The sequence below is a fragment of the Theropithecus gelada genome, chromosome 11 (assembly GCF_003255815.1).
Source record: "Theropithecus gelada isolate Dixy chromosome 11, Tgel_1.0, whole genome shotgun sequence".
Classification (NCBI taxonomy): domain Eukaryota; kingdom Metazoa; phylum Chordata; class Mammalia; order Primates; family Cercopithecidae; genus Theropithecus; species Theropithecus gelada.
In genome coordinates this window covers 11,394,532-11,415,548 of record NC_037679.1, presented here as the reverse complement: position 1 = coordinate 11,415,548, position 21,017 = coordinate 11,394,532, and the positions used below count along the sequence as shown (strand labels likewise).

General features: G+C 54.6%; 3 protein-coding genes across 3 annotated transcripts in view; 1 reads left to right on the top strand and 2 right to left on the bottom strand.

The window, feature by feature from the left end:
• The window catches only part of LOC112635355 (keratin, type II cuticular Hb1-like), a 9,456-nt gene extending 6,649 nt beyond the window's left edge, over positions 1-2,807 (top strand). The window contains exons 7-9 of the mRNA XM_025403458.1: positions 323-543; positions 746-777; positions 2,182-2,807. Coding sequence (XP_025259243.1) covers positions 323-543; positions 746-777; positions 2,182-2,357 — 429 coding nt within the window. The 3' untranslated portion in view covers positions 2,358-2,807. The remainder of the gene's footprint in view (positions 1-322; positions 544-745; positions 778-2,181) is intronic.
• The window catches only part of LOC112635356 (keratin, type II cuticular Hb6), a 60,724-nt gene extending 57,049 nt beyond the window's left edge, over positions 1-3,675 (bottom strand). The window contains exon 1 of the mRNA XM_025403459.1: positions 3,365-3,675. The gene's annotated coding sequence lies outside the window, so the exon portion shown is untranslated. The remainder of the gene's footprint in view (positions 1-3,364) is intronic.
• Positions 3,676-3,870: 195 nt separating this feature from the next.
• KRT7 (keratin 7) lies at positions 3,871-19,163 on the bottom strand. The gene is made up of 9 exons (XM_025403451.1): positions 18,222-19,163; positions 16,499-16,710; positions 14,294-14,354; positions 13,089-13,184; positions 11,091-11,255; positions 9,575-9,700; positions 7,185-7,405; positions 4,582-4,616; positions 3,871-4,201 (listed from the first exon to the last, which is right to left on the bottom strand). Exons 1-9 carry the CDS (start codon positions 18,543-18,545, stop codon positions 4,032-4,034), a joined length of 1,410 nt encoding a protein of 469 aa, XP_025259236.1. The 5' UTR covers positions 18,546-19,163; the 3' UTR covers positions 3,871-4,031.
• Positions 19,164-21,017: the final 1,854 nt, after the last annotated feature.

The window sequence follows — 21,017 nt, the reverse complement described above, 5'->3', positions numbered from 1 at the left end:
CCCAGTAATGGGATGGCTGGGTCATATGGTACATCTAGTTCTAGATCCTTGAGGAATCGCCATACTGTTTTCCATAATGGTTGAACTAGTTTACAATCCCACCAACAGTGTAAAAGTGTTCCTATTTCTCCACATCCTCTCCAGCACCTGTTGTTTCCTGACTTTTTAATGATCGCCATTCTAACTGGTGTGAGATGGTATCTCATTGTGGTTTTGATTTGCATTTCTCTGATGGCCAGTGATGATGAGCATTTTTTCATATGTCTGTTGGCTGTATGAATGTCTAGAACAGAGATTCTTAATAACCCACCTTGCCTCCCAGAACTCCAAGCTGGAGGCCGCGGTGGCCCAGTCTGAGCAGCAGGGTGAGGCGGCCCTCAGTGACGCCCGCTGCAAGCTGGCCGAGCTGGAGGGCGCCCTGCAGAAGGCCAAGCAGGACATGGCCTGCCTGATCAGGGAGTACCAGGAGGTGATGAACTCCAAGCTGGGCCTGGACATCGAGATCGCCACCTACAGGCGCCTGCTGGAGGGCGAGGAGCAGAGGTGAGGACCACAGCTGTGGGGAGGGTGTCCCCTCAGTTTCCCCCAGGCAGTGCTGCAGTGCTTCAACACCCAGGAGCATGTCTGCATATTATTTACTTGGAATGTGCCTCAACGCTAATTGGAGGAGAGAATTTACAGGTTAACAGATTTCACCAGTTTTGCTCCCCACAACTAATTTCTGTCTTTTTGCTTTCCCTATAAGGTTGTGTGAGGGCGTTGGTGCTGTAAATGTCTGTAAGTAATCCATTTTGTGGGTCCTGAAATAAAAGCCTGGGGTTCTGGGCAGCAAACTTTTTCTTCAAGCTTCAGATGGTAAAAACTTTAGGCTCGTGGGCCATGCAGTCTCTGCCTCAACTGCTCCACTCCGTTGTTGTCATGTAAAGCAGCCACAGCCAAAGGCAATACTTAAAGGAAGGGGTATGACTGGGTTCCAAGTAAACTTGATTGACACACAGGAAGCCTGCATGTGACCATAGTTTGCAGACTCTAAAAGGAAAGACGGAGTTGGGCAGTGAGTGCTTATAGTAACTTAATTAGCTACAGTCATGCACCACATAAGGACTTTTAGGTCAAGGATGGATGGAATATAGGACAGTAGTCCCATTAGATTATAATACCATATTTTTACTCTACTTTCCTATGTTCAGATACACAAATACCTACCATGGTGTTACCGTTGCCTTCAGTCTTCAGTACAGTCACATGCTGTACAGATTTGTAGCCCAGAAGCAATCGGCTATGCTATACAGTAAACTTGTCAAACCTGCGACCAGAAGGCTGCATACAGCCCAGGACGGCTTTGAATGTGGCCCAGCACAAATTTGTAAACTTTCTTAAAACTTATGAGATTTTTTTGTATGTGATTTTTTAAAGCTTATCAGCTACCATTAGTGTTAGTGTATTTTATGTGTGGCCCAAGACAATTCTTCTTCTTCCAATGTGGCCCAGGGAAGCCAAAAGACTGGACACCCTTGGGGCCTGGGTGTGGTGGCTTACGCCTGTAATCCCAGTACTTTGGGAGGCCAAGGCGAGTGGATCACTTGAGGTCAGGAGTTTGAGACCAGCCTAGCCAACATGGTGAAACCCCATCTCTGCTAAAAATTAAAAAATTAGCCTGGCGTGGTGATGAGTGCCTGTAATCCCAGCTACTAGGGAGGCTGAGGCAGGAGAATCGCTTGAACCCGGGAGGCAGAGGTTGCAGTGAGCCGAGATCGTGCCACTGCACTCCAGCCTGGGCGATAGAGAGAGACTCCATCTCAAAAAAATGAAATGAAATGAAATGAAATAATAAAATAAAATAAATAAAATATAGCCACTCTTGCCATAGAGCCCGGGTATGTAGTAGGCTACACCATCTAGGTTTGTGTCTGTGCACTCCATGATGTTCGCACAATGACAAAATCATTTAATGCTGTGCTTCTCAGAACCTGTCTCTGTTGTGAGGCGAAGCATGGCTGTGTCTGCCTCTAGAGAGGACCTGGGCTAACAGTGTATCAAGGACACTTGAGGCTAAGACTGCAGGAACGAGTGCCCATGTGAGGGTGTTGAGGGGAGCGGATAGAAACAGAGGGGAGAAGATCTGAGCAGAAGGGGCCTCTGGCCGCCAGGAGACTGAGCCCTGTGCTCCCCCTCCGGCAGGTGTCAGCAGCTCCCGCGGCGGGGTCGTGTGCGGGGACCTGTGCGTGTCGGGCTCCCGGCCGGTGACCGGCAGCGTCTGCAGTGCCCCCTGCAGCGGGAACGTGGCAGTGAGCACCGGCCTGTGTGCGCCCTGCGGCCAGACCTGCGGCAGCAGCCGCTCCGTGCGCTTCGCCTGAGCGCCCTGCTTTGTACCGACGCCGCCACGCCAGCAGAAGTCCCAGCCTCCTGAGACAGGCCGGAGCTCCCAGGGTCCTCAGACGTGGGGAAGGAGGGCTTCGGGGCCCAGCTTCCCCACAGGCCCCCACACCGCGCCTTCCCGTCTCGCATCCCCTCCCGCTAGTCTCTTCACTGCTTCCGGGAGCACAGGGCTCCTAGCCCACAGCTCTCCCCACCTCCGCATCTAAAGGACTGTGTCCTCGCAGCCCTAGGCAAAGACCTGGGTCCAGAGGCCTGGATGCCTGTGGCTTCTGAGGGACAGATGGGCCTGGAGCCCCTTGGTGTGGACTTGCTGTGCCTTCTAATCCACTGTCTTCTAATACACGTGTGGGACAGGCCACCTCTCCCGCCTGGCTGCCTGGCTCCCTCCCTCTCCCCTGTGCTTGTCTCAGCATTTCCATTAAAGCTCCTAGTCATATGCAATGCGCCCTGAGAGTCTCTTTTTCTTCTTGCCCACTTCGTCTTCTTAGTCGGGCGAGAGGGCCTGGATCTCCTGACACCTTGGGTGGGAACTTCATCACTGCGGCTGCTGGTCCACCTCTTTCACTCTCCACCCCAGCCCCCACCTCAGCATTTGAAAGTTCCCTGACCGTAGGGTCAAATATACAGATTTCCTCTGAGAAGCCAACACATCCCAGATAGCTCCTCCACCCACACCACCACCATCACCCCCCTGGGATCCCAGACACAGAGGCCTCCCTGAGGCTCCACAGTACCCATCATATGTGCTGCTGCCCATCACGGACACATTTCTCCATGCATAGGCCCTGCCACAGAACACCTGCCACACTGACATATAGAGGCCCCCATCAAGCCCTGACTTAACACAGATGTCCTTCCCCACTCCCATGGATCCAGAAACAAACCCATCCCTCCGTTAAGGTCCTAGGCACAGACCTGTTACGGGGGATCTAGACTCTAGGACCCTCCTCCCATGCACACACACACCTCCTCCCCCAGCCACCACCCCCACAGAATTCAAGATGCAAAGGACCTCTCCAGGGCCCCAGGGCCTGGCTGACCATGAACCTGGCAGACCCAGCACCAGGAAGGGCTGAGGACGGCTGGCATGAAAGTTGGCTGGGCCACCCGAAACTGGGGCCTGGGGCAGCTGAACGTCTGTGACCTCCTCACAAAAAGAATGTGTTCTGGCAGCTCTGGGCATGGGGGGAGGGAGGCAAACAGCCTTTCTACCCCCTTAGCAGGACAGCCCTCCAAGGCCCAAATGCTGGCAGAGCCTGCATTTCCCCATGGCTCTTCTGAGTTCCTCAGGAGAATCTTTGGATCAGCCCCAGCCCTGGAGGCCAAGGCTCGCACTAGGTAAGCATCCTGCTCCTTAGAGCAGCACCCCATCCCACCATGTGCCTTCTCAGTCTCCTGCACAAAAGGCTTCCTAGTCAGCAGGGAAACCCTGCCTTCTCTAGTCCCGTCTTTCCCCCTGCCCAGCCTCATGAGGCCAGGATACCAGGCACGTGGATCACTCAGGCCTCAGAATGAGGGTGCTTTATTGGAAGGTATTCTGACATCACTTTCCAGACTGTCTCACGGTCTTGGGACCAGGCATGGGAGGCAGGGATGGGAATCTTCTTGTGACTGTGGGCGGTGGCTGGAGGAATGGAGTGGTGGGAGGCAGCTCAGTTGCGGGCACTCCTGCGACTGGTGGATGTGGTCCGGATTGAGTAAGCCTTCAGGGGCCCAGGACCCGCACTGCTGGAGAAGCTCAGGGCATTGCTGCCCATGGTTCCCCCGAGGGTCAGCCCAATGCCACCACCATTGCTACTGCCACCAGTGGAATTCACCACAGCTGGGAGAGAAAAGAGGAGGGCTCTCTTCAGTGTGAGGCTCCCTACCAGGGACCCCATCCCTTCACTGCACCCCACCCTCCTGTCCCAGCTGCCCCTCTCCCTCACCCCTGCCCCACCCCCATGGGCCAGCCCAGAAGGAGCGTCTAACAGGGGTAGGGCTGCTCCCCAAGTGCTCCCAGCCCCACCCTGCCCTCTTGTACTGCTTCCCAGGCCATTGAGCTGGGCGGTATGTGCTCCAGGGGACCTGCCAGACCCTGCAGAAAGGAATGAGGTTCCTGGCCTCTCCAGCAGGGCCCTGGGCCAGTCTGCCATTCTCTAGACCCAGCCCCGTCTGAACAGCACAAGGGATGCTTCCCACGGGCTGCAGCCAAGGACTTACAGATATTCACGGCTCCCACTCCATCTCCGGCCAACCTGGGGGCAGAGGACAGACAGTGAGGACAGCGCTTTCCTAGCATGGGAGGGAAGCGCTCTCAGCTCCCTATCCTTCCAGGCCCTAAGCAGGATCATTGATTTTTCCTTCTTGCCCCACACTTCCAGCCTGCCTTCAGCCTTGTAAAAGGAGCAAGGAGGCATGCAAGAAGGGAGTGTTCACCTTGGCCCTTCTGTCCACTGGCCACCTGATCCCAGGCAATGTCTTAGGGCCTCCATTTCCCACCTATGCCTTGGGCCCAACTACAGGACCAAATTCACGGGCTTGTTTGTGAGGGTTAAATCACATAATCTGTCTAAAGCCCTGAGCACCTGGGATTCGGTAAATGGTAGCTGTGTGTATTATTTATGTAGATGGTTGCCTTTCCTCACCATATCATAAAATCCTAAAAGTGTCTGTGGCCTATTGATACTTTTATCCCCAGTATGAGGCCTGGAGAAGTCATTGCTTAATATATGTCAACATAATTAGTGAATCATTGACTGACTGAATGGGGCTCCAGCCAGGACTAAGGAAGGAGCAGGGAGTGGGGGTGGCTTTAAGCAGCCATTGGGGCTGAAACAGGTCTTGCAGTAGAAATTAAAAATCCATTCGAGACAGCTGGCTATGTTTGTTTTGTGACTCACAGCCCCATTGTCACCAAACCCTTGGCCTTGGGGATCAGCTTGCTCCGTGGAGGCAGGGAGGACCTCACTTTAGTAGAGGGAATAAAGGGAGCCTCGCTGGCCTCTGTGGCCCCAAGCCCAGGAAGCAGGCAGAGCAAAGCCTGAGGGAAAGAGACAGGTTTGCTGAAAGCTTCCAGGGGGCTTGCTTAAAAGGCCCCTGCTTGTGCTGGGAGTTGCTGGCACTTGTGGGTGGGGAGAGGGAGCCGGGTTGCAGTCAGGCAGCAACTCTAAGAATTTCTGGTACAATGCCTAAAGAACTCAGACGGAAGAGGCCTGAATGTCCAAGGCCCCAGTGACCTGTGTGACTTTTCTCATTCTAAATAAGTGGCCTTTTTTTTGGTAACTTTGTATTCTTAAAGTAGGCCTCCCAGTTTGAATGAGTTTCTGGACCACAACTCTGATAAGTTAAGGGATAAAAGCAAGGTATCTACCTCCATATCCCCCCAGGGATGGGGGAACCGCATCCTCTCAGAGTACCTGAATCGAAGCCTGGTTATAGCAGCTCAGACTGAGATTAAGCTTTCGGAAGAGGATGTCTCTGCATGCTGTGTGACCTTGGGCACACTACTGACCCATTTCTGAGCTTCAGTCCCCTTTTCTTCCCATGGGAGGAAGCCAGATTAGGTACCACTCTAAGAGTCCCCCACCTCTGACTTCTATGACGACAGAAGGCCCAGGGTATGGGTTCTAAAGAATGTGGGGGCCCTGTGCCCCATGAGAGAGGTGGAAGCAGAGAGAGGCATCTTGGCTGGAGCTCCCTGTGCCCAGATCAGCTTCTGTGTTCCCAGAGGCCTTTGGTGTTCAATTCTTCTTCCCACAAAGAAGACTGGGTGCTAACCCAGGGAGAAGGCGGGTCAGTGGCAGGGGCAAAGCCCCTTCCTCCTCCTCTCCGCCCCCTACTCATACCCTGCAGCCCTGTGTCTCCTCTCCGCCTCCCAGTGCCCAGGCCCTCGGCCCCAGCACCCTGGCCCTTGACCCGAGCACCCCTTCACTCCCCAGTCCCTTCCCTGCTGCTCCATTCATCCTCCATCATGTCTCTCTCTGGCCCCTCAGGAATAATACTCAGAAAAGAAAAGGTTCTTGTATACACTCAGCATTTTACAAATGCAAGTTACTTGTCTCTGGGGGTTTCCTTTGTGGATGTTTTCTCTCCTCCACCCTCTGCACCTCCCTGAGGGCAGAAACATGTCCTACATATTCTCTATCGCCATGGTGTCTTACAACAAGCCAAGAATGAAGAGGTTGAGTTCTAACCCAACAATACATACATGAAGGCCCAGCTGCATGGACAGAGGTGTCATGTGGTTCATGAATAATGTGCTATCAGACTCACCCATTGCAGCCTCCTCTCTGACTACAAGTGAGTCTGCAAATATCTCTGGGGACAAACAAAATTATCCCCCTCCACCACAGTCAGTTAACACCACATGATGTAGCACTTAGTTCTGTAGTGAGAAGCAGCTTGGCGTCCTGCAAGATCCTTGGAGCAGGAATCAGCACACCCTGACTGTTCCCTCAATTAATGAAACTCAACCACAGTTTTCCCCTCTGGAGACTAAGGAATCAATCATCTCTGACCTGACTACCTGAATGTGTGCTGAGGATCAAATATGATAACCCTAAGAAGCCACACACACAAAGGGACTGTTATCATTTCAACCTGCCCACTGAGCTTCACACTCCATGGTCTTTCCTTCCAGAAGCTCATCTCATTGAAGGCAAAGAGGCAAGCGTCAGCTCTGTGTCCCCTGCATCCCCTGCATCCCCACACCCAGTGCCCTGCAGAGGAGGGGCACACAGGAAATGCTTGTAAATGGATGAATGTCAAGCCCCAGACCCCACGGAGCCCTAGAAGGATCCCCTTTCCAGCTTCCTTGTCCTCACCGGCTCTCCTCGCCCTCCAGCAGCTTGCGGTAGGTGGCGATCTCGATGTCCAGGGCCAGCTTCACGCTCATGAGTTCCTGGTACTCTCGCAGCTGCCGCACCATATCCTGCTTGGTCCGCTGCAGGGCAGCTTCCAGCTCCTCCTGCTTGGCACGAGCATCCTTGAGTGCCAGCTCCCCACGCTCCTCAGCCTCGGCAATGGCGGCCTCCAACTTGGCACGCTGTGGGCAGCAGTCGTAAGCCGGGGCTCACCAGTCTGCCTTCCTGCCTACCCATCCTGCAGTGAGCACCCGGGCAACTTGCTTAAGGTGGCTTCATTGGCACCACCTACTCCCCCAAGTACCAGAGAATCCCAAGTGTTAAACACATAGGTTTGGATATCCAATGCCTATGTTCCAGTTCTGGCTCTGCCACTTACTAGCTATGTGACCATGGATGAACCAACCCTGCTAAGCCAAAGTCCCCTCTTTTCTGAAAGTACAATAATCACAGTGTATGCCTCATCAGGAGATTTTGAGGATGAAATGAAATAGTATACAACATGTCCTTGGCACAATGTCTAGCACACAGCAAGTTCTTAATAAATGCTATTGTGATCATTTTTAATGAATGCTATTATGATTTTCAAACCCCCAGTTCCCCAGCCCCAGCCCCCAGCTGCAGGAGCTCTAAGACCATGGGATCTTAATTGAGTCCCCAGATGTCAGGCAGCTAAGAAAGACCAGAAACCACCTATAAAATAGGAACCAGTTGAAAGCAGGCCCAAAACAGGAGGGCCTGGAGCAGACAGACCCTCCTAGATGCCCCCAGATGCCATGAGATGCATGACTCACAGTCCCCGGGTTTGGTGAGGGATGCTCTGGTTCTAGACCTGTGCCTGCCTGGAGCAGCTGCCACTTCCTCCCTGGCCTTAGAGTGCCCTCTGCTTTGGGTTCAGCCCCCATGGCCAGGAGCCTGAATAGTCCCAGGCCTCATTTTGTTTAGCTCAGAGAGCCACCATCCCTGTCCCCTGGGCAAGGACTTCTCTCCCTTCTCACCGGCCATTCTCTGTCCTCAGATCCTCTTCCCTCAGCAGAGGCAGCCTGCCTCTCTACCAGAGACCGCATTCCCCAGGAGGCCCTCTGACGCTCTGCCCCTCAGCCGTGGCTCAGTGCCCTGCCTTGTCACACTGGTGCCCCCAGAGTTAAGGCCATCCCCACTGCCTCTGGAGACCCCTTGTAGCTCCCCATGATGCTCCTCAGTGGTGGTAGACACCTGGCCCTAGGCCTGGATCTGCCCTGTTGTGTGAGAGGAGAACCGGATGTGGTGGAGGCTGCAGTGTTTGGGAAACCACCATTTGTTATTCTGTGCTTCCCCTCCTGGCCTGGAAGCTGGCCCACTTCATGGGGTGACTAGTGGCCCTGCCTCTGTGCCACAAGGCAGCCTCCGCCCTCCTGTAAACAAGCCCGCAGGGCTCCAAGGGGAGGACATTTCTGGGTAAATCACTCCCATATTCCCCGGACCCACAGCTCATCTGGAAATCAGCTTTCCGAAGCTTCCACATGTGTCGCCTTCCCCCTCTCTCCACTGCAGACACCTGCACAGGCTGAGCTGCCCTGGCCACACCCTACTCAGCCAGGGCTGGGGCCCTTCCCCCATCAACACCTCCAACCCCAGCTTCCAGCAAAGCTCATCCTCCCAGGCAGTCTCTCATCTGAGACCCGTGCCCCTGCCATGTGCCAGGTGCTGGAAGAGAGGAGCAGTGAACCAGACAGACAGGCTGCCGATAGAGGGGCTGGGTGTTTCAGGCTGCTGTCTCTGAAAAGGGGTCTTTTCCTAAACCCCAGGGAGGAGAAAGGAACAGCCATGGACAGAGCTGGGAGAACCACATTCCAGGGGGAGGCAACGCCAAGTGCAAAGGCCCTGAAGCATGACCATGCTTGGCAAATGCAAGACACAGGAAGTAGGTTAGCATGGCCAGAGCAGAGTGAGGGGAGTCATGGAAAGTGAGGTTTGGGTGGGAAAGGGCCATGTGAGCCATTATAATGTCTTCCGCTGGCCTCTGTCCCTGCAATGAACGATGAGCTCCCAGGGACAGCACCCTGCACCAGAACCAGGTGCAATCAGAGTGCTCAGTATCAATGTGGAACCAGTGGTGGCTTTCCTCTGGCCAGTCAGCCTGAGTCTCCCTCCACATGCTCTGTGCACATCCAGGACCCTTCTCCCATCAGCCCATGCCAGGACCTGGCCAAGAACATTCTGTCCTGGAGATCTCACAAGGGGGTCTGAAACAGTGGCACCAACTTTGGCCGGGAGAGGGGAAACCTCCTGCTCCGCATCCTGAGTGTGGCCTCAGCTGGCCACCCCTGCATGCCCCAAGGAGCAGGGGGAGCCAGGAGGGCTTGTCCCACCTGGTTCTTGATGTTGTCGATCTCAGCCTGCAGCCTCTGGATGGCCCGGTTCATCTCTGAAATCTCGTTCCGGGTATTCCGGAGGTCGTCCCCATGCTTCCCAGCTTGAGCCTGAAGGGTCTCAAACTGGAAGGGCCATACAGAGAGTTATGGTAGGGAGGTGGGCAGAGAGTACAGGTAACTCATCCCTCTCCCCACCCAAGGAAGGCCCCTGCCAACTTATATTTTCAGGGAAGGACCGTCTGACTCCCATCAACCTTTGCCTGATGCCAGGAGACCAGACAGCAGTGTGAGGAAGGGATTCATTCTCCTCCCAGCCAGCCAGGGAGGACAGACAAGGCTCCGCAGGCCCATCCCCACGGACCCCAGGGCTCCTCCACTCCCACCATGCCGTTCTGCTGGAGAATCACTGAGAGTTTGAGATTCTCACCTGTTCAACACCCAGAACACCCATTTCATAGGTGAGGAGAGTGAGTCTCGGAGAAGAGAAAGCACCACCCAGGGATCACACAGCCTACCAGTGGTGGAATGAGGGCCTGAACCCAGGTCTCCTTGTTGGCATACTTGTGTTCTCGCCCATGCACCATGAATGACTCCCTATCTCTGCAGGGGCAGACCTCTCAATCCTTGCCCCAGGATCCCTTCTTCAGGAACACTGGTTCACCCCAGCACCCTCTCCTGCTACCTCAGCCCCTGCACCATCAACTGTCCTGCCACCATGGAGTAGATGCGATGATTAAGCCTCCCAGGTCTAGAGCCCTCGTATTCAGGATCTAGTCCCTGCTCTTCCATCTCCTAGCTGCATGCAGTTGCAAATTACTAAACTTCTCTGTGCCTCAATTTCCTCATCTTTAAATGGGGGTAATAGGCTGGGTGCGGTGGCTCACGCATGTAATCCCAGCACTTTGGGAGGCCGAGGCAGGTGGATCACCTGAGGTCAGGAGTTTGAGACCAGCCTGGCCAACATGGTGAAACCTCCTCTCTACTAAAAATACAAAAAAAAATTACCCAGGCATGATGGCACACACCTGTAATCCCAGCTACTCAGGAGGCTGAGGCACGAGGATCACTTGAACCAGGGAGGCAGAGGCTGCAGTGACCCAAGATCACACCACTGCACTCTAGCCTGGATGACACAGCAAGACTCCATCTCAAAAAATAAAAATAAAATAAATAAAATAAAATAAAACAAAATGGGGGTAATGATGATGCCTATCTAATAGGGCTGTTCTGTGGATTACATGAGTCAATAGCAGCAAAACATTTGAAAATTGCCTAGTACTGTGTAAATACTTGCCATATTTTAGCTATTATAATGATTAATCCGTATCTGTTTCCTCTGCCCTGTCCTCCCATCCTGGGATTTCCTCCAGGGCAGAGCACCACAGATTTAAACCACTGGTGCCTGCCAGAACAGTGGGATCCAGGCCCTGAAGACTTGAGACAAGTTGAGGAGTAAGGGAAGCTGCCACCAAGGACCCTAGCAGGAGGAAGTATGCCTCCAGTGGCCTCACACCTTGGTCTGGTACCAGGCCTCAGCCTCAGCCCGGCTGCATTTGGCCATCTCCTCATACTGCGCCTTGACCTCAGCAATGATGCTGTCCAGGTCCAGAGAGCGACTGTTGTCCATGGACAGCACCACAGATGTGTCGGAGATCTGGGACTGCAGCTCTGTCAACTCCTGTAGGGACCAGACAGGACATCAGGACTTAGGGCAGGATCCTATGCCCACGCCCACCCTGGGATTCCCCACTCACAAACGAAAGAAAAGAGAGAATAGCCTGGAGTGGGCTGAGTCACCAGGCAGCAAGGGGGCCCAGACCCAGCACACATTAAGTTATTTCATTCTGCCCACCCTTGGCTCCCTGACAGCCCATTAGCAGTGTCTCAAACGAGAATCTGGCAGGGTTAAAGGGGATAAGGAAAGGCACAGTGTCGTGTGCTGTGCCGACTTCTCACTGTGAGGTTCTGTAGGCACATGAGCTCTATTGTGAGGGAGGCCATGGGGAATGGATGAAATTATCATATTCTACCCTGTTACAGGACACTCTGCAGTCTGTACACTGATACACACACACACACACAGACACAGGTGTGTTTACACATAAATAAACTAAACTTTCACCATGGTACATGTGTGTTTACATATAAATAAACCATGTGATAGACACAAGAAGACCTGAGATTAGAAATGCCTGAAGCAAGCCTCAAAGAAACTTCCCCTGAAATTAACAAATGTATGGACATTTGCTCTGAGGGGCTGATGGAGACTGGACGTTCAGGCAGACTAGACTGAAGAACTGGTCTGTAATTAACCTCACAAGCTAATGATGCCCAGGCTAGCCTCTGCCAGGTGCCTGGCTGCCCTACCTTCTGCCTAAAGCCAGAGACTCACACTGATGAGAGTGGAGAGGTTTTTAAATCCCCTTGAAGAAAAACAGCTGGAAAGCTCGGAGGACAAGGGTGAGAGGGAGAGAATGAGAAGGGAAGGGAGGACATTAGAGTGGTGAGTTGGCAGGCAGCTACCACCCAGCCCCTCTGGGAGTAAACGCTCAGGCACTCCAGTCTCTCCTGACTTGGGCTCCCCTGCTGGCCCCACCTAGCCCACCTTTGAACCCTATCACAGCCTGGAGTCCCCTGACATCCTCCTGGTTCCTTTCAGTCCCACCCAATCCCCCTTCCTTGGAAATGCTGCAATCATCCCATGTCTCTCCAAGGTCAATCCTGATTGACTCACCCCCACCTCCTCCCGAACCCTTAGCCCATCCTGAATTCCTGAGTCCAGAAAGGATAAAGGGCAGGATAAATTCTCCCAACCCCTGATGAAGGAAATAATGTATATAATGGTCCATTTCCAAGACAAAGTGCCTTAAATTGACTTAGGTCAGCAAACTACAGAAGAAATAGGATATACTAGCCCTCTACTTGAATAGCCAATGCCTGCTTGTTAGCCCCTCAGCTTCTCTTGCCCTCACCTGAACCAAAGAAGTTTAGTCTAAGATGAAGGTTTACTAGCCTGCAAAATGACTCACTTTGTCTGTTCTTATCAGCCTGCCCAGCTACTTAGGTCATAAGTCAAATACTTAAAGAGCCCTTGAGCTGACTAGGATTGCAATGCATTGTGGGCTGCAACAAAATGCAGTAAGTCAACCCTAAAAAAAAACACCTAAAGCCCCAACCCAAAAACCAATAGGCGACGTCCAGGAAGATTCTAACCCCATAGTACTCAGCCTGTGAGGAACTGAGGGAGGGACCTGTGCACTAGGGGACAAATTGCTTGTTGTGGCTGTGCTGGGCGTACCTGCCCATCAGACACCCATCTTGCAAGACTGTCATTAAAAGTCTCACTTTCGCTGTTCTCTAGGTCTGAGTCCATTCTTTGGGTTTGGACGGTTGAGTTTGTTTCTCACACTGACACATACCTGGACTGGCCCAGAGGCAGGGGGTTGGACCAAATGTCTCCCTGGTTAGAATGGGTAGGATAAGACATGTCACCCAGCCCCATGGTCCTCACCATCTCATTGAGGGTCCTGAGGAAGTTGATCTCATCATTCAGGGCATCCACCTTGGCCTCCAGCTCCACCTTGCTCATGTAGGCAGCATCCACATCCTGGGGGTTGGGGCAAGATGGGGCAGAGGGAGACCATGTCCTCAGTACAGGGAACATTTAGTAGGGGTGGGAGTAGTCCTGCCCTACCCAACCCACAGGCCAAACACTACCGCCCTACCCAGAAACAGAGTTTCTCCAGCTGCCTGACACGGTCACAGCAGGAAGCTTGCCCTGCTGCCCCTCCAGACTGCATGGTGGGCATCAGCACAGGTATCCCAGAGCAGCTGAAGCCCCAAGCTAGCAGTTGACCAGTTCCTAAAGACCTAGATGGTTTCAACACTCCCCTAACTCCACCTACTAACTGTGTAACCTGGAAAAAATCACTTCAACTCTGGGAATTTAACTTTTCATCAGTCAGTAGCAGAACACAAAGTCATTCAGATTCCCAGCCCCTCTCCCAGAGATGGAAAATCTCCAGGCTATGTGTTTAAATTTCCAGCATGGTAACTATGATGCAGGTGGGCCTCAAATAACACCCCAGGTGAAGATGGTGTCTGGGCCTCTTCCAGCTGCACTTTCCCGAGGTTAAACTCCTATGGACAGGCCTCACTTTTACTCATCCCTGAATCTCCAAGGGCCCAGCTCCCAGGGGCAAGTTGCACTTCTGTAGTTTGGCCTGGAACACCAACTGCTCAGTGTTTTGAAGAGAATCTTAAAAGGCATATAGACAAGACCCCTAAGATACTTCTAAGGCCTTCCAACATTGCACATCTTCAGGAACAGAGAGCTCATGCTGGCTCGAGGCAGCTCATTGCATTCATTTAGCAAACATTTCAGGCCAGCCAAGCACCACCTTTGTGATGAAAATGTTCTGGCTTGAATAGAGCACTTCCTTATTCAGCATTGAAATCTCCCTCTATAACCTCCATCCTTTGCTCTTAGTTCTAACCCCTAGAGGCCTAGAAATGAGTCACCACACACACACACACACACACACACACACACACACACACACGCACCCATAGGACAGACTGTGCAGACTTCCTCTTGGACAGCTCAGGCAGGTCTTGGCCAGAGGTCCCCATGGGCTGCTCAGGTGAGAGAACCCTGTGGTCCTTTGTCCCACATGTTTTCAGAAAACCTGCCTCCAGCCTGTCTTCCGCACTCACCTTCTTCAGCACCACAAACTCATTCTCAGCAGCTGCGCGGCGGTTAATTTCATCTTCATACCTGCAGTAGAGGAGGGCCTGGTGTTGGTGCAGCTTTGCCTCCACGCTCCCCCAGCCATATGCAGCTGTGAAATCTGCCCTGCCTCCCTTCCCCTACTCTTTAAAGACACACCTGAAAAAACAGGTGTCAGCTACAAAACCAAATTTCCCTGACTTCCACGTGGCCATTCCTAGGGCTTTGAGTCTTGGCATTGGGGATTGTTGGTGGGGCGCATAGGAAACATGTGAGTGACAGCACAGAAGCTGCATGTCCTGGGAGAAAGAAAGCAAATAATAATAGTCATATGCATGGACTATATTCTATGGGTTGTACACATATTTTGTGCTTCCTGTGCATGAGCTCATTTCATCCTCACAGCAAACCTATAACGATGGTACTCTGGTTATCAGAGAAGGGAACAGAGACACAGAGAGGCAGCGTAATCTGCCCAGGTCACTAAGCTGCTAAGTAGCACAGCCCAGACTTGAACCTGGCAGCTGACTCCAGCCATGCCCTAATCACTACTTAATCCCACCCCTCAGGGGCAAAGAAGGAGTCTGAAGGGGAGGAACCTTGTAGAATCAGGATGAGGGATACATAAAGTCGTGAAAGAATCAGGTCCCGCCTAGATGATCCAGTCCCCATCCTTCCTCCCACAGCTCCTGTCACTCTTCCTCCCAAGGAGCCTCTCCTGGCCCTTAGGAGGACCTGAGCAAACAAGGCACAGAGGAAGAGACCACACTGGCCTAATCTAATGTTTATGTTGAGACTCAAAAAAGGGTGTTGGAAACAAGAGTTCCAAGAGCTGCTGGGAGCAGTAGGGGCAACCTGGGGTGGAGAGCAGGACATCCAGGTAGGCCAAGCCCCTTCAGGAGCCCAGACTCAGGGTGGGAGGTGCCCATACTCTCAAAGTTGCACTCCCTCAAGTCCTATAGAAGCTGTAGAAATATCTGCAAGGCTTCCTGTCCACCCCTGCCTCAGCGGTGCACAGCCAGGTCCAGAGGGTGCACAGATCAGAACTCCCTGAGTGGCTGCACACAGGGACCCTCCCTGTACCCCTTCCCTGGACCCCCTTCCAGTTCCTGTTTCAGTCCCAGCCTGGATCTCAGGCTGGCTCCACAGGAAGGTGCTCTGAGGGTTTGGGGTGGGGGGAGTATTGGGGGGGGCAGCAGGTGTGCACACATGCATACACACACGTGTTAGTCCTGACAACACGGGCTGAATGGTGGCCCCAGGCCTTCCCTACTCTGCACCTGTCTGGTTCCACCTGCTATGGGACTAATCCTGTTGACTTTTGCCCTAGGGAAGTGGGGATGTGGGGGGGCACTCCACAAAGACCTTGTTTGCTCTCCTCCAGTCACAGCCAATGTACCTGCTCCTGCTTAGTCACACAGCCACAGGCAGGGGACAGAACTCACTCACTGCCCCGCTGCCCCTCAGGTGTGCCAGGGTGGGGCCGGCCTGAGCTTCAGGCTTTTGTTTCTATTCAATGAGAAAAGAGCACAGCGAGTACCTCAAAGGCCTGTCCTCAAAAGCCCCAGTCCCAGCCTTCCTGGGCCTCCTTCTGGCTCCTACCATGACCAGACCCACCCTCAGCCTCTGCAGCCCTCCCATGGCTCACGATAAGCATTTTCCCTCCCTGCTTCTTTCCTTCCCAAGTTGGCTCCGTCTCCCCTCCTAGGAGTCAGGGACCGAAAATTCAAGTCCCAGCTCTCCCAGTGACCTTTGCTGTGTGAGCTCAACCAAGTCCCAAAATTTCTCTGGTCTCTAATTCCTCACCTGAACAAAAGAGAGTTGTTCTAGAATAATCTGTGAAGGTCATGCCAGTTCTGAAGCACCCCTGTCAGAAGACACTTTCTGCCCTACTCTCTCTTGGGGCCTTGGTCAGGCACCCACAGGAGACACTGCAGGTCAGGGCTGGGCTGCGACATTTCACTGGGACTGAGTCAGGGGAAAAGACCAGAATGATTTGGAAACAGCCCCCAGGGACAAAGAGGAGAGAGGAAAAGTAGGAAATGCATTGGTCAAGACTGGCCCCTCAGGGAGTTATTGGACTGAGCAGTTGCATGCTGACTCCTGAAGCAGGGGGACTTGCACAGGGTCAGCTGATGAGGGTCACATTGGTCCAGGGCAGGGGTTTTCACACGCAGCACTGGGGGCATTACTTATTCTTGAAGTCCTCCACCACATCCTGCATGCTCCGCAGCTCCGCCTCCAGGCGGCCCCCATCCACCTGCAGCGCCTCGAGCTGCCCCCGAAGGCCAGCGATCTGGGCCTCAAAGACGTCTGGGAGGCGGCTGCTCTTGGCCGACTTCTGCTCCTGCAGCAGCGTCCACTTGGTCTCCAGCAGCTTGTTCTGCTGCTCCAGAAACCGCACCTAGAAAGGGCGAGAAGGAGGAAACTCAAGAGGAGCCGGAGTGTGTCACCTACAGCGGGACTGAGGAGCATTGTCTCTAGCCACTTAGCAGAGCCATGCTCTCCCTGGCTGTTTCCCTGCCTGGGGCCTCCAGCCCTCTCCCTTTGGACTCCAAATCAAGTGTCCTACAGAGTGATCCAGGACGCAGGTCTGCCTGGTGCACGGATGTGCCCCGTGGTTGACTCTCGACGAATGTGCTCTAGGGCCTCGCCTCCACTTCACTCCCCATCGCATTACAGGTGGTGTTCTCCACCTCCCTCTCTGAAGGGCCACCTCTTCCTGTCAATGGATCATGAGGATGACCAGGCCCAGCCCTCCCTTCGGTCTGGGACCTCTTCTCTTCCTTCCTCAGCATCCTTTCTCTCCTTCCCCTTTCTCCAGCAAGGCCTCAGGACAGTCAATCCATTGGTAAAATGACCCCAGCCTGGAGTCCACAAAGGCTCTTAAGGAGTAGCTGGTTTGACTAGGGGTGGGAGGCAATAGAAGCCTCTGCAAAACCAGCATCTCAGGGCCCCAGGCCCTGTGGACCACAGAGAGTAAGACGGCGCAGCTCAACACGTGGGGGAACCTGGGCCTGGAGCAGCTTGGGGAGGCCCCTACAAAATCTAAAAAACAGGTCTGGGTGAATGGTGAAGGAAAGGAGGACATGAGGGATGGGGGTGGTGTGGGAGTAAACTTGGTGGAAGCCTGAGGAAGCCAGAACAGCCCAGCAGGGCCAGCCCTGAGTTCCTGGTTTTGGCCGCACTCCTCCCAAACCCACCAGTCAAGTCTGCCCCTCGACCCCTCCAGAGGCCCCTTGCGTGGCGGAGTCCAACAGCCGGGAAAAATATCTCCAAAATGGCCACTTTTCGAGGCCCCTCTCTGCCACTCCCTGCCCCCAACTGGGCCGTCTTCAAGGGCAGGTGTAACCTCTCCTCCTGCCACCTAAGGGAGGCTGGAGGACCAGGCAGGTGGGGGCGGGGCGAGGCGGGAGCCTACCTCACTGTAGCCCTAAACTCCAGCATCCGCATCCGCATCAGCATCTGAACCAGACTGGGTCTCCCCCGCTGGGAAGGGCGTGCCACCCAACTCCATTCCTGACTCCACACGGTCCCCTCTCAGGGAAAGGGTCCCAGAGAGAGAACTTCTGGCCTAGGCCTCTGGAACTCCTAGCCCGAGGCAAAACTCGTCCAGGGGACCCACAGGCCCCCAGCGAGGGCAGCCCTGCAGCACTCAGGCCCGCACCCCCGGAGGAAAGGGAGGGGCAGCTGGGCAGTTTGCTGGAAGGGAGGGCTTGGAAACCGAGGGGATAAAATAGCCACGGGGTTCATGCGGAGGAGGAAGGACCCCCAGATCGTGTCCCCAACACTGGCGGAAAGAGAGAAGGGCGGCAGTGCTCCCAGCGCCTCGCCCGCGCGCAGGCAGGGCTAGTTGGGGCGGCTGCTGTGGTCTGGAGCGCGGCTCCAGGCGAGGCGAGGTCCAGTCCCGCTCACCTTGTCGATGAAGGAGGCAAACTTGTTGTTGAGGGTCTTGATCTGCTCGCGCTCCTCCTGGCGCACCCGCTGGAGGGAGGGGTCGGCGTCCAGCCGCAGCGGGGCCAGCAGGCTCTGGTTGATGGTGACCTCGCGGATGCCGGCGCCCACAGAGCCCCCATAGGCGGAGCGCACGGCCACGCGCGGCCGCGAGGCGCCCAAGCCGTAGAGGCTGCTGCTGCCAAGGCCGCCGGGACGCGCGGAGCTCAGGCGCACCTGGGCGCCGCGGCCCGAAAAGGCGGCTGAGCGCGAGGTGAATACCGGGGAGCTGAAGTGAATGGACATGGTGGCTGGGCCGGGATGGATCTAGCGGCGGGCTAGGAGGAGCGCGCACTCGCTGACCTCGGGGACACTCTGCGCCTTTTATCCGCCGGCGCAGGCGGCTGGGCTTCCACAGGTAGGGGCGGGGCTGGCCGCGGGCCACCCTTCTCTGCTGCCAGGCCCCTCCTGGGGCCGCCCTCCGCCATCTGCCCGCCCGCTCCGCCGAAGCCCAGACTTTCAATCCAAGCAGGAATGGTCCGGAGTGGGCAGGAGCGCCATCCCTAGACGGCCGCAGAGAACAGCGGGGGACCACAGTTCCAGCCCATCAGAAAAGGACTCAGTGAGGGAAGGCTTCCCGGAGGAGGATGCTTGGAGACGGGGTGAAGAACAGAGATCCCTGATGCCGGAGCAGAAAGACCCAGTGGCAAGAGACTGGGGGAAGGGGTGGGCAGAAAAGTTCCAACCCAGGAGTCAACGCCCAGACGCCCGTCCAGGCTGCTGAAGCCAGAAAGGCATTCCTCACCGCTCTCCCTCACACCGATCCAGCTCCTCCTTGAGAGATCAGCTCACTTGTTCGGGAGTCTGACCCCTCCTGGCCCAGCTAGTTTCCCTGGCTGCGTTCCCTCCTACTTCATTTCCCAAATAAACTAGGCTGAGAGGGCCGCGACCGCACTTCTGGCTCCTCCCCTCCCCACTCCAGTAGGCATCGGAAACCCAGGGGCCTTGGGAATGATTACCCCGGACGCTCACCTCCCGGACCCTCCACTCATATTCCTGCTCATTTATTTTATGCATCCCTGTAGAGGAAGGGGACACTCGTGCGTATTTGTGACACTTTGTGGATGTGTGTACACTTCTGTGCGTACACACCTGCAGGCCTTTGGGCTCTGCTGTGCTCACACCCCCAGGCATATGCACGCGCATGTCTGAGCCTGCTTACACAGACGGGGGTCTGTGCGTGCATCCTGGGCGAGGGGGCAGCTGTGGCTACACAATGGCACACACTTGCAAGCCTGCCTGAGTGCGTGTGCTTCTATCAGCACTCAACTCTCCTCCCACTCCCCCCACCATTTTCCTATTTAAAAGTCCTCAGCTCTCATTATCTTTCTCCCATGAAGCCACCACCAAACAATTACCAGCAGTTTCAAACCCAGTCAAGAGGGGTAAGCCTCCGGTGCTGGAACAGGGAATACCCGACAGAGCCTGAGTGCTAGCCTCACTTCCCAGTAGGGCCAATCATGCTTGCCACACCCTGTTCTCAGGCCTGGCTTCTGTCTGCCCTTAGCCCACCTCTAACCCCTCCCAATAAGCTGGCCAGATTCGTCACCTCAGACCAAGCCCTTGGGGGAGACGAGGGTGGGGATGGAATGTCCTTCCTGGTTGGCCATTTCAGTTAAAGCACAAGGACTTCCAGCGAGGCTAAAGAATGTCACCCCTTCTCAGTGATCTTAGTGGAGGCTCACCAGCCTCCCTCCCTGTCTCCCCTCCCGGCCCTAGCCTTTGGTGTTGGGTCAGCTCAGGCCAGAGGCAGAGGGGTGCCCAAGCAGACCTGCTGTGGTATCAGCTGTGGAGCATGTATGTGTGCGTGAGGCGAGAGAGATTCGACCTGGAATTGTGCCTGGTTATAGCTTGAAGAGCATACGGATTAGCTGGCCCTGTGATATTTGCATTCATAGGAACCTCACTGCCCTCCTTCCCCAATGCCCAAGCAGGCAAAGAGACCAATTGTTTAATTTATACACATACACACACACACACACACACACACACACGCACACAAACTCCAACTTCCTTACCCCTCAGGGCTCATCTTCAACTCTGTTTTCACCACTGCCTCTCACACCAATGCCTGCCTTCCCACACCTCCCCCAACAAGTTCTGCCTCTGGCCCTCTCATCCATGCCCACCTCCAGCCCCCTACAGGATCTGCACTCTGGAGGCTGTGCCCACCCAGGCCAGGAGTTCCTGCATTCGCTTCTCTCCTAAAGCCTGGCTGGGAAATCTTTGTCAGGGAATCTTCGTTGCTGCCTTGAGGCCCTGGACATGTCACTGTGCTTCCCTGGGTCATGGATTTTTCACCCAAGATGAAATTCCCAGATTCCATACCTAGAGAAGGCTGGGGAGGACAACGGGAAGGAGAAAAGGTCTCTGGACTTTTCAGGTTCATATCTGGGGTTGAGGGTGGGTGACCACTTTGAGCAACATTTCCCCATTCCAGGGCCTGCCTGACATTCACCCCTTGGCCTCTCCTCCCCTCCCTGAAGCATTCCATGCCATTTCAGCCCTGGCCAGTCTCCTCCTGCCTCTCCATTCACAGGCCAGCACTAGGAGCCCACTCGGTGCCAGGTGGAGCATGCAAACATCCCCTGAAGGGCTTCCCAAAGTGCTGCCAACCCAACAGGCTACAGATAAGATTCCTGCCCACAAGAGTTCACAGCTCAGCCATCCATCCAGCTTCTGTCTCCACCCCACCCAGCCTTTGTTGGCCTCACCAAG

Excerpts from the sequence above, each read along its gene's own strand:
- KRT7 (XM_025403451.1), bottom strand. The coding sequence starts at position 18,545 with ATGTCCATTCACTTCAGCTCCCCGGTATTCACCTCGCGCTCAGCCGCC. Across the intron at positions 13,185-14,293 it reads AGTTTGTGGTGCTGAAGAAG|GATGTGGATGCTGCCTACAT; the intron begins GTGAGTGCGGAA and ends CCCAACCCCCAG. Across the intron at positions 9,701-11,090 it reads AGGCCTGGTACCAGACCAAG|TTTGAGACCCTTCAGGCTCA; the intron begins GTGTGAGGCCAC and ends TGGCCCTTCCAG.